This window comes from Phacochoerus africanus, chromosome 11, assembly GCF_016906955.1.
Source record: "Phacochoerus africanus isolate WHEZ1 chromosome 11, ROS_Pafr_v1, whole genome shotgun sequence".
Lineage (NCBI taxonomy): Eukaryota > Metazoa > Chordata > Mammalia > Artiodactyla > Suidae > Phacochoerus > Phacochoerus africanus.
The window spans coordinates 101,044,974-101,058,329 of NC_062554.1; the positions used below are offsets into that span (position 1 = coordinate 101,044,974).

Consider the following 13,356-nt stretch of genomic DNA (forward strand, 5'->3'; position numbering starts at 1 on the left):
TTTGGAAAATGCACCTGGATTTGTTTAGGGGTCTGTATGTGTCATTCATTTGGTCTCTGACTCAGTTAACCATTTTAATCTGCAGACTCAAGTGTTTCTTCATCGTAGTAATTTTTGTTCTCTTTTTTACAATTGAGTTGTGATTTCCCCTCCATGTCTTTCTTTTCTTCATACTTGAGCTCATACCATTTACATATTGATACCTTTGGATCCGTCCTCCAAGCCTATTCTCTTAAGCTGTACATCTATTTAGTTTTTGGTCTGTTGTATCAGTTTTCTTTTGCTGTGGTAACAAATTACCACACACTTAAAACAATGCCTATTTGTTATCTTACAGCTCTGTAGCTTAGAGGTCTGACATGGGTCTCACTGGGCTAACACCAAGACATCCGAAAGACTGTGTTCTTTTCTAGAGGCTCTAGATGAGAATCCATTCTTTTGCCTTACCATCTTTGAAAGACCTCCTGCATTTCTTAGCTTGTGGTTGGTCCCTTTCTTCTGTTTTCAAAGCCAGCCACAGTACATCTCTTTGGCCATTCTTCAGTAGTCACTTCTCCCTCTGACACTCCCCTTCTGCTTTCCTTTTACACTTATGAAAACCCTTGTCATTACAATGAGCCCGGCTGAATAGCTGAAGATAATTTCCCAATCTCCATTTCTTAGTTTAATCATATCTGTAAATCTTCTTCCAGGTAAGGTAACAATCATGTATTCTAGGGTGTAGGACATGGCCATCCCTAGAGAGGCATTATTTGGGCTACCACACCTGTGTTTTGAAACAGTCCTCCAATTTAGTCATCAGCAATAATTAATTGAGGGATAGATGAGAACGATGAGTGAAGGGGAACTCAAATGAGCCTACTGATGATTTTCTGAGGTGTTTGCCATTATGCTTTTCCCATTAGCCTTCATAGAGCTCCTTCCCAGATGCAGCATAGTCCACATTCACTCAGAAGTTACAGTGGCTGGAGTGACTAATCACATGGTCTTGTTTTCTCATAGAATCCAGTGAACATGAAGACAAGAGTGCAGGTGCCTCAGGGGAGACACCATCCCAGCCTTATCCTGCACCTGTGTATAGTCAGCCTGAGGAGCTGAAGGAGCAGATGGATGACGCAAAACCAACTAAACCTGAAGAGAATGAGGAATCAGACCCATTGCCTGATAACTGGGAAATGGCCTATACAGAAAAGGGTGAAGTCTACTTCATTGAGTAAGTTTCACACATTTCCCTGAACATTTCCACAAAGATCACAGCAGTATATTAAATGACGTAGCAGTGTGCAGTTTATAAATGTGTGGAGGTGTGCTCAGAGTAAAACATTGAATTTCACTGACTGTGGCATTAGCTTCCTTCTTTGTGAGAGAATAATAGGATAGTGCTTTAATACAATTAAAGATCCAAGATTACAGCTATAAATCAAAGAACGAATTAAACAACTCCACTGTAAAATCTGTTGCAGTTGTGACTGAAAGGCAAATCTCAAAGCGATGTTATTATTGAAGTAGAAATAGTGTGCTTATCATGGAGAAATGCTTACTTTATCCTTCCAAGACCTCCATGTAATTCAAATGAGATAAATCCCACCCTTTAAGTCAGATTCCCGGAAACCTCCACCATCATCTCTGGTAGTTTAATAGGATGCAGCTATTGAGAGCAAAATACTTATGGTCACAAATGAGAGTGTTTTAAGCATTTGACCCTAAGGTCAGGTGTCAGTAAAATCATGTGTTTTGTATAGTTCATCATAATTATAATTATTTATACTAAATTCCATTTTATTTGTTGCTTACCATTTTTATGCCTTGCTGGGGATTGGGGGGGGGGGCAGGCACAAACTAATTCTGAGCTCACTGGTGATACATACTCAACCTAATCTTTTCTTTCGTTGGGCACTTTTTTCCCCCAAAATTGAATTTTTAATATGTTTTATTAACAACATTGCCCAGCTCTCCTTTTCTTTATCTTATAGAAATAGAACATTTTAAACTCCTACATTGAAGATCTTAGCACAAAATTAAATTATTGATGTGTATAAGACAAGCAAAATTTTTGTTACAAAGAATGAAAACTAAAAATAGTATAAATGAACAACAACCCTTATTTCCTCAAAGTTGTGAAAAACTCAGAGAAAAATTAATAGAATCTGAAGTTTTCAGTGCTGACAGTAGATAAAAATACGTAAACTCTAATTATTCAAGAAAAATATTAAAACTGGATTCCCTTCCCCAACCTGGAGTGATTTGCGTCTTAGATCTCCATAGGCAGAATTCAGTTGTGAAATTGAAATGTTACCACCTGCCAATATTTAATTCTCACGTGAAAGTGGAAACTTTGATATATGTGGCCAGGGGAATACATAATCAGGTAATTACTTGGTGCTCTGTTTGACTCCAACATGGATGGGAAATGCAGAAAATAAGTTGCCACCATTCTTCTTTTGACAAATCTTGTAAGTTTAAAAAAAAATAAGAATCTCCTGCGTATGTCTTATTGCTAAGTCAATGACCCAAAGACATCCTGTATCAATTAAATGGAGATGAGAAAGTGATACAGAATTTTTTAAGTGTTTAAAAGTGTTAATATCAAACCATAATTTTGTTATTGATAAGTACAGCTTAGTGCCATTTCAGACCAGGATTCAAAATATAAACCCTAGATATGAAGTCACATATTGGTATTCAGAACAACTGATGTTTAGAACCGGGAAACTGGTGACATACACATTTTTATTATATAACACGGGGGGGTGGGGTAAGACTATGTGGAAATAGTAAAAGAAAACCAAGACTGCAAGTTGATTAAAACACTGTTTTCTTGCAGTGTTTCCAGCAATTCAGTTATAAAAACCTCCTTTTTTGTGAATGTAAAATAAACTTTCTTCTTTCAACTTTGTCAGTTTGTGGGATTGTGGAGAAAAAGGACTTTGTAAGACTGAAGTCATGTTCATGGAATATAGTAAATAATGAGGTTTTGTCAGGACTTGGGAGAATCGACCAAAGCGATCCTATTAATTCTCTAATCAGTCATCTAGTGTCAAAATTCAAAGATTCATAAGATTTTGTCCCTGCTCTTAAATTTATTCTGAAGGCGGGGGAAAGAGAATAAGATAACTAATTTTTTTTTTTTCTTTGTAAGGGCCACACCTGTGGCATGTGGAAGTTCCCAGGCTAGGGGTCACATTGGAGCTGCAGCTGCCAGCCTACACCACAGCTCACAGCAACGCCAGATCCTTAATCCACTGAGCAAGGCCAGGAATCAAACCTACGTCCTTATGAATACTAGTAAGGTTTGTTAACCGCTGAGCCACAACAGGAACTCTTTTTTTTTTTTTTTTTTTTTTACAAACAAGATGGAAATTTTTATTTGAATCAACTTGAGTATTATAACCTGGGAGCCAGTCTTCCAGAAAGCTCTGAAGACTGTTCCACCTGTCAAAAGTCAAATTCAGATATATAGGTTTTTGACACAAAGGGTTATATATCAAAGTAACAGTTTCCATGGTCCAACAAGGCAAGTAGTGGGTTATTGTGACCCCTTACAGGATTGAGAAAGGAATATTAACTCCGAATGATTACCTTGCTGGTGACAGGAGAAAACTATTTTGTTTTGTTTTGTTTTTCTTGGCAAGTAGGCATTCCTGTGTCTTCTAATGGGGTCTAGTTAATGTATAATGCAGGTGCACAATACACAGCTAAGGGAGAGGGAGTGTAGTGGCTCAAAGGGACAGAGAATTTTAAGTTAAAGTTTTTTCCTGTCCTGGAGTTCCTGCTGTGACATAGCAGCTTAAGGATCCCTGTTACCACTGCGAGGTAGGTCGCAGCAGCAACTCAGGTTCAATTCCTGGCCCAGGAACTTTCATATGCCCCAGGTGCAGTGAGAATAAGAGAAATAATTAAAATAATTAGTAGACAACTGATTTCAGAATTTTGTGATTTAGCATAGACTTATGTAATAAAAGGAAACATCATAGGGAAGGTAAAATAACATAGCCTTGAAAAGTTGGAAATAGGTAGACAGAGCATTCCATGTGTAGGAATTGTCATCACAAAGACCAGTCCCTGTGTGTGTTAGGGAAGTGAGAAAACCTCCCTGGGCCCTGCTAGAGAAGTGGGTGTTGGTTAGTGAGTCCTGTGAAATGATGGCTTCGTTTTCATCTTGCTTAATCGTTAGTACTTTTGAAAGACAAGTGGAGGAGTTTATCTTTTTCCTATTACCACAGGGAAAGATGAATGTAGGGTATTAGGAGAAGAGGCGGGTTGAAAAATTAAGATAAAAAAGGAGAGAGTTTCATTTGTGGTGAGAATATGAATGCTGAGGGAGACTCATGCAGAGGTCAAAGAGAAGGAGGAAGCCTGGAGTGAGGGCTGAAGTGAGAGTATGAAGGGAAGGTGATTATTATTGGATGCTGGGGCCCATCCTGCCCACCCTTCATCCTGGCCCAGTTTGAGATCTGTCTTTTCTTCCTTCAAAATCCTTACTTTGACTCTCAAGAATCAGTGTGATCTGTTTATCACAGACAGGAAGGGGTCAATATCTTTTTCATCTGGTCCTTCATTTTCACACTTTCAAAGTATGTGCTACATATTTCTTTCTCTTTGGCTGACATACTTTTCACTCAGTTTTCAATAATGTTCTCCTGACTGCTTTCAGTTTTTGCTCTGGAATGCCTCTTTCTTTCCTAACTACATTTGACAAAATCAGCCTGTCAGCCTATTGTCATTGATCTGTGGGTATCTTTTCTGTTGATACGACAATGAATTCTTAAGTAAGTAAACTCTATGCTGTAAAAAGCCCCTTGGAAACAAGCTGGTAGAACAGGAAGCAGTGACAGGAGAAAGAGCATGGTGGGCCAATAGGAATTTATTAGGTACTAAGCCATGACGTGTCCCAGAATTTCTGGCCAAGAAGCTTATAAAACAAATACTATTTGTAACACAAGAGTTTAGATTCTTGAAGCAAAGTCATAGTAAAGAAAGACCAAAAAAAAAAAAAAAAAAAAGGAATAGTAGAGTAAGTTAAGAGGAAGGTAAAATAGACAGAAGGAAAGGTAGAAGAGATGGAAAATTAGACAGCTGACACCAGTGGAAACTTCCCTGTAGTACATATATTGTGAGAGTCACTTCGAGTGATGGAAGTCTCCTCTGGCAGGTAACAACATCCTCTTTACACTTTGCAGAGTTCTGTCTCTGTGAGACAAGATCATGATAAAATAGAAAATAAGTGAAACAAAGGAGAAGGACCTTCTGTGTCTGTGTGTGCAATTTAAATATATATTTCTTGAGGGGAAATCTACCTATGCTGAAGTGTGCGTTTTAAGTTTGTATTTTTAAAACACACACACATATACATGTATTTAGTGCATCTTGAATTAAAGTAATAAGTAATTTCACTTTTTTATCTTATAGGCCATAATGTTTTAAAATAATTATTGATTTGCTCAGTGTTGCAAAGTAGTTTACATACTATTTGATATTCACAAGTGCTAAATTGGAAGATGAGAGGTTCTTCTTGTCACTGTTCTCAATACTGAACACATGGGCCAATTGTATTTCCCGCGCTCTTCAGAACTGCTTCCTTTGATGAATGATAAAAGCAGATTCCTTTTATCACTTAGAATGATATTTAATGGGAAAAGGTGAATATCTGAGAAAGTATTTTTAAACAATGGAGCTTTAAATTGCAAGCAAATACACTCTTGCAAACATGCTTTAAAGCATTAATAATGTCATATTTTAGCAATTTCAAAAAGACTTTCAAATATATAACATTGTTTAAACCAGTAGTTTCCCAAACTCTTAATTTCTTCTTTGTTAGTATTATCTTTTCAAATAAACTGTGTATTAATTGTAAATTCAAATTTGTGATAATAGTTACTGCATATTGAGTACCTGCCTTTTTCAGTCTGTGTTCAGCTTACTTAATAGTAATAGCTTGTGCGCTAAGTGTATTTATCCTGTGCTCATTCAATTCTCACTTTAGGGAACTGAGACTTAGACAGGTAAGTAACTTACCTTTTGTCATATAACCAAGAATTGACAAAGCCAGGATGCTTTGATTTCATTTATTCAACACATATTTATTGGGTACATACTATGTACTAGGAATTATTTTATTAAACCCTGGGAATATAGTGGTCAGCAAAACTGACAAGATTCATACTTTTATGGGATATACGCTGGTGCCAGGGTCCTTGCTCTTAATTAATTTACCATAATGCCCATTTTACATATATTATATCATAACCACCCTATAAAGCATTTGAGGTACCCCCCATTTATAGGTGAGATTCTGAGGCACCCTTGGAAAAATTAACATTCCCATGGTTTCATAGCTTTGTGACCCTGCAAAGCCATTGCCATTATCCCATACTACTTCTAATATTTAAACAGGCATTGGCTGAAACAAAAAATAAACTTTTATATTACAAATAATATTTGTTTTATAAGTTTCTTGGCCAGAAATTCACTATACCAGAGGCTAAATGTTCCATAAAGAAGAGTTGCCACAGGGTTAATCTAGATTGGCATATTTTGGGAATCCCATTAAATTACTCCTTTATTTGGGAGTCAGTTTAGTTAGTGACAAAAAAAAGAGACTGCTGTTGCTTTGGCAAAAAACAAAACAGCAACAAGAACCTATTTGTTTACTACCATCTTCTTGAATGGCAGTGAACACTATGTCATCTTAAATAACAGATTTTTAAAACCAAGTTTTGAGACTGAAAATCACATCTGTGAAAAATGTCATGGCTATACATGGCTTCCCAAATCTTTGTCAAATCTGAATTTGCATTTCAGTGCTAAACAAAACACAATTAATCCATTTCTTCTTGTGTTGCTATTTCTATATTTCCTCAGTTTTAAGTAAATCATCAATTACCATTTTTAACAAATTTAGAACTTCTATCTATTAAAAGAAGACAAAATATTTGAGCAATGTATTGAAAACTGAAGTGGGTTTTCTAGTGTAAAGCCTAATGCTTTCTTATTTTAGGCTTGGCATATCCCAAACAATCATGGAATCTGGCCTTGGCTTACTCTCAGTAATTTGTATTACAATAACAGTAGATAGAGAGAATGTTTTATATGTTTTTTTGGCACAAGATTCTAGTGCAATCCCAAGACAGAAAATAAGTGTTTTAGACAAAACATGCAACAAACACACCTAATATCTAAAAGAATATTTATAATATTTTAATGTACAAAAATATTTTAAACATATGAAAGATAATATGATGGCAAACTCATACGTTCATATGTTTAACAAAAAATTAGGAATATTACTTGGGCGACAGATAACTGCTATATAGATTGTTGACAACATTTTTTAACACAGATTACTGGTGTATAAATAGAAAAGATAACAACACAATAAAAGTCTTGAATAAAAAGCTTCTACTGTTCATCATTAATTTAAAAATCCAATCATTGTATTTTATAGTTCTTCCTTTTGAAATGATGGTATAGAAGGAAGACACAGTCTTCCAGAAAATGATACAATCATTTTTGACGATTATATTTACTATAATATAAAATGTAATCAGTCTATATTCCTCTAAAATCTAATGTTAATTTTCAAAAATACATAAAATACTGTCAATAGTCTGTATGTTATTGTTGACTCTGGACCTATTTGACTACTCTTGGGCCTTAAACATCCACACACATCTTGAATCACTCAGCAGACTCTAAAATATTTACCTGGGCTTTGTTTACCTTGTTCAAAAGATTATTACATTTCACACAATCAAATAGTATTGAGTTCGATCTCTAATTATTCTTCCAGTGTAGTATTTACCAGATTGAAAATACAGCTTATCCCATGAAGACTGAGATTCAGACTGGCTTTTTAGAACTTTTAAAATTCAATGCGTTTATCATTGTTTTGTGTCTGTTACTATTTTTTAGAGAAAATGGAGCAACGGAAAGGAGTGTCTTTGATAATAAAAGTTTCTTATTCTGCTAATCAAATTTAATTTAATGAAATGTCATTCAGTATTTGCGCAGTAGTGAAAACATTAGTTTGATCTGGGTAGCAATACAAAGTAGGGAAAGAGATGGGAAAAAAAAAATAGAATGAGGGGAGTTCCTGTCATGGCGCAGTGGTTAACAAATCCGACTAGGAACCATGAGGTTTTGGGTTCGATCCATGGCCTTGCTCAGTGGGTTAAGGATCCGGCATTGCCGTGAGCTGTGGTGTAGATTGCAGACGCGGCTCGGATCTGGTGCTGCTGTGGCTGTGGTGTAGGTCGGTGGCTACAGCTCTGATTAGACCCTTAGCCTGGGAACCTCCATATGCTGTGGGAGCAGCCCTAGAAAAGGGGAAAAAAAAAAAAAAGAATGAAAAGAGAAAACAAAAGAGGACGTGTCTTAAAATTAGATCTAAATTGGGTCAACCTTGAGTCTTGTATACCTAAGGAATTGGTAAAGCGTTTGGACCCTGAGTGGAAAAGCATAGAGTAAATGAAAAAAAATAGATTGTGGTGTGATAACTATATGAAGCAAAATTTATCAAAATTTTGATAATAAATCATTTTTATTAATTTTTACCATAGCCTCTAAGACCTAATATTCACATGTTGATTATATAAATCACAATTTTTCAACTTTATTCCAGAAAAATATTTGTATTTGAATGAGAAAACTTGATTTAAAAATGATCTGAGGAGTTCCCATTGTGGCGCGGAGGAAATTAATCCGACTAGGAACCATGAGGGTGCAGATTCGATCCCAGGCCTTGCTCATTGGGTTAAGGATCTGGCGTTGCCGCAAGCTGTGGTGTAGGTCTCAGACTTGGCTTGGATCTGCGTTGCTGTGGCTCTGGCGTAGGCCAGCAGCAACAGCTGTGATTAGACCCCTAGCCTGGAAACCTCCATATGCCGCTAGTGTGGCCCTAAAAAGACAAAAGAAAAAAGAGAAAAAAGAAAGATGTGAATAGAGAATTTAAGTTTATAAGGAAAAGTGTTTCCAGTGATAATATCTTTGGGAACAAGAAATTTAATATAATACCTGCTAAGTACAAGGCATTCAACCCAAGGAATTTAAGCAGTGATTATTGTCCTCACATAGGAAATACAGGACTCAATTTCTAAACTATTGACAAAGGAGCTGGGCAAATTATCTTTGATTTACCTCCCAGGGAATGAGATAAGTGCCTCTGTCAAAAAGCACAGTTTTTGGTTAGGATGCCCTATGTTTCAGGTCATTAAAAAAAAAAAAAACCAAAAAACTTTGGCCTTGGGAATCAGTTATGTCTGCTTAATGCCACCTCTTTCACTTTCAGGCACTAGATGTGGAAGTCACCCTGGTCAAGTTACATATCTTCTCTCAACCTTCCTTTCTCTCTGAAATGGAGTTTAAAGTACTAGCCACAAAGACCCATTAGCATTAAATGAGGTGATGCTGTGAGAGTTCTGCACAGTCTTTGACAAAGTAGACAATCAGGAAATGTTGGGAGATAGAATAATTTAGCAATCTGTGTGCCATGATGTCAGCACCTTTTCCTGTCAAAGGGAAGCAATTTCTGTATGAGAAGAGTACTTCCTCAGAAGATGAGATGGTATTATTAATGTGCTGCTTTTGTCATTTTGGCAAAGGTTAAACTTACAAAATATCCAGAAATTTCTGATCCATTACAAGTCAGCTTATCACATGTCTTCAAGACCATTCTTATATGAATTTAAACTAGCATTGCAGAGTTGAAAGAAATTCCACTTCTGGTTTGCTCCAGCCCTCCAGATAGACTCAGTATATAGTTTTATACCAGAGAAGAGTTTTGTATAAACCATTTTTTTTGCATCACTTTTGTAATGGTTTTCATCTGGATTTTTAAATATAACATTGATCAAACCTCTAGCTACTGACTCACTTTCCATAATTATCATATCAACTTTATCCATAGAAATGCATAGAGTAGTATATTATTATCAATCAAAGCTCCTGGAAAATATCTGTTCCATTCCTCAGCTAGAAAAAAAGTTTCTTTGCAAACACAGCCTATATATGTGTATATATCTCTGATAAAGAAACTAGTATTAAAATGCAAGATTATTTAACATTGGTATCTTACCGTCCTGTCTCACCATTTGCAGAGATACAGAAAACTGGTGTTCACATCTGAATCTACTCTAGCAATGAAAGTGAAAGGAAATCACATCTTCAAACTTGAGGAAGGATAGTATACAGATTGTAAAAAAAAAACCCTCAGTTGCATTTCGCACAATCTTCTTCCCAATGTTGAACCCTTTTTTTCAAATGGAATTGTTGAGGTTTAAAAATACACAATTTAAGAGAAGTGGAAAAGCCACTTGGTTTCTTGTCTACCAAATGAATTAAATATATCCCCTTTGTAAGGCATTTTGAAGAAGCATGCAAATTACAAGGCTTATAAGAGCCACTGTTAAAAAAATACGGTGCTGTATCTTCATGTGATGTTTGTGACAATTACTGGAGGTAACTACTACCCACTTTCCTTCAGAATCATTTCAGAGCATGAGCTAAAAATGCTGTTAACTATAAGAGACACAATCTGTCAAAATGTATTAAAGTGACATACTGTTAATGCTAGTTCAACCTAAAAGAAACAACCTATAATGAACTGCTTTATATAAACTCAAGAAAGCTAGGCAATGCTTGCTTCTCTACCAAATTAGCCAATATTGGAGACCCATGGTGGTGTGGTATAGAAATGGTAATTTGACTCCCTGCAGTAGCTTAGTAATGGCCCTTTCTTACTTATCCATAGATGTGTCTGCTGTTGTGAATATGTCTTAGAGACCTAAAATTACTTTCTTCCAAAGTGGGGGAAGGATTTGGTAGAAGCAGGTTTGGGTAAAAACAAGGTAAATTTATTTTCCTTGCCCACCTCCCAAATTTCTTATAGCACATAAAAACCTAGACATCAACACACACTGTACACACACACACACACACACTTTGAACTAAGGCATGTTTATAAAGAGCATCTTTACAGTGACTTTCATTTTTCAAATGGAAGCAGCAAGCACTGAACCTATTGCCCCATCTTCACATTCTGTCCATGGGCATCAAGTCTTCAGTTCAGAGGGAAAAAACAGATAATATTGACATGATTACAACTGAAGACCACAATGAAAGACTTGAATACTTTCCGTCCTTCTGAAACTCAATAATGAAGCCCTATCAGACTTTACAGAGGTCACATTAGGGGAAAATAAAAGCTAGCAGGAGTTCTCGTCGTGGCGCAGTGGTTAACGAATCTGACTAGGAACCATGAAGCTGGGGGTTCGGTCCCTGCCCTTGCTCAGTGGGTTAATGATCCGGCGTTGCTGTGAGCTGTGGTGTAGGTCGCAGACACAGCTCGGATCCTGTGTTGCTGTGGCTCTGGCGTAGGCTGGTGGCTACAGCTCTGATTCGACCCCTAGCCTGGGAACCTCCATATGCTGCGGGAGCGGCCCAAGAAATGGCAAAAAGACAAAAAAAAAAAAAGACAAAAAAAAAGCTAGCATATTCTCCTGATCATTTATAATTTTGCCAGATTTGTACACTTCATCTCATTAAGATTATTAGAGCCATGATCAGAGGGATCAATCATTGAGGAGTCTCTATGTTTGAGGAAAGTGATGGAGAGTATTTTTTCTTTACCCCACATGAAAGTCAGAAATAAAAGGGAACTGGGAATTCCTGTTGTGGCTCAGTGGGTTAAAAACCCACCTCATATACATGAGGATGCAGGTTCAATCTCTGACCTCACTTTAGAATCCAGCATTGCCGTGAGCTGTGGTGTACATCGCAGACCCGGCTCAGATCCTGTGTTGCTGTGGCTGTGGTGTAGGCCGGCGGCTATAGCTCTGATTGGACCCCTAGCTTCCTGGTAACTTCCATATGCTGCAGTTGTGGCCCTAAAAAGAAAGAAAAGAAGGAAGAAAGAAAGAGGAATCTTCTTTAAGAGTAGAAATGTAGAAACATCATGACCCAAAGATTTTAATGTCTCAGTTTTCAAATTGGAGATGGCTCTATCCTTGGGCAGATGTATGATCATTCAGGAAACATTATTTTGAAAAGTGCTTTAACACTCTGGAGTCATTTGCTTACTCATTCCTGCTTTGAAATTCCCTTCATTAAGTAGGCACTTAATCTCTAGAAGTTTGCTATTAAATGTGCTCTCTGGGAGAATTTTCTGACTTCGCTTTAAATGCAGATTGGCTCATCAGGTTATTTAGCTAACACTTGTAGCTCTGATAAGATAAAATATAATTCAGTGTCATTAAAGGAAGAGAAGATACATGTGAAGTTGATATCATAATTCTGATTTCAACCTCCTTACAACCATGTTCAAAGATCTCTATTATTCGGCTTTAATTTAATTTATATTTCCAAACTATTTCCCACTTTTCCCTTATATGTTCCATTCATTGGCCTTCTGATTCTTCCCAATCTACACCTCACTTTGCTGCACCTGTGCCTTTGGCCTCACAGATGCCCCTGATAATTTGTCCATTGATAGATGAAATAACCTGAGACAGCCATTTACAGCAAAGATTTTAGTTTCAGTACATGGTTATGAGCCATCAAGTAGTTCACACATTAAAATGGGCAAAGAATCACCTGGAGTGCTAGTCAATGATGGAGATACTGTGGCCCCACCTCAAAGATTCTGCTTTGATAGTTCTAAAGATCCAGAGTATGCACTGTTGTTAGGTCCACCAGTGATTCTAATCCAGGTGATGCCAGGACCTCTTTTAAAAACACTCATCTCAAGACATCTCTCTTTTGCTTCTTAAATTTTTGGCTAAATACTTCCCAGGAAACATGTTTTCAAAACAAAATTGTCATTAAGAATAATTTATTACCAGAAACTCCATTCCAGAAACATTAGAATACAGACATTTTTATCCTCTACCTTCCTAGGTTGACTGAAAATATTTAGCTGGAAGATAGCTAAATGTGGCTTAATGAAATTGCAACTAATCACTTTTTGAGAAAATGTAGGAATCCCAAGAACATGCTATAATTTGCATCACTTTTGTACTGCCTCTGCCAGCTCCATAGTTAAAGAATAACAAAACAACTACTTATGAAAAGGGCAGGTTTAAGATGAAAATAATTCTTTTGCAAAACTCGGGGAAACAGTATCAGAGCCTGTGAACTGTGCTCTTCCAACTGGAGAATCCTGTATTTGTAATAAATTCCTTTTGCTCTGGATGAGTTCTGCATTTTCAATGAGGTTAACTTGGCAACATTCTAGTTGATTTTAATAAAAATAGCTGCTTTGAGGACAGGGAGCTGAGGTTGCCAAATTTACAGCTGCCTTGCACAATTACTCTTACACCTCCTTCAGGGCTACTTAGAACCAGTAAGCAAATTAAGTGTATC

General features: G+C 36.8%; 1 protein-coding gene across 1 annotated transcript in view; it reads left to right on the forward strand.

Moving 5' to 3' along the window:
* MAGI2 (membrane associated guanylate kinase, WW and PDZ domain containing 2) overlaps nucleotides 1-13,356 on the forward strand; it is a 1,320,860-nt gene that overhangs the window by 858,275 nt on the left and 449,229 nt on the right. The window contains exon 5 of the mRNA XM_047751755.1: nucleotides 1,003-1,213. Coding sequence (XP_047607711.1) covers nucleotides 1,003-1,213 — 211 coding nt within the window. The remainder of the gene's footprint in view (nucleotides 1-1,002; nucleotides 1,214-13,356) is intronic.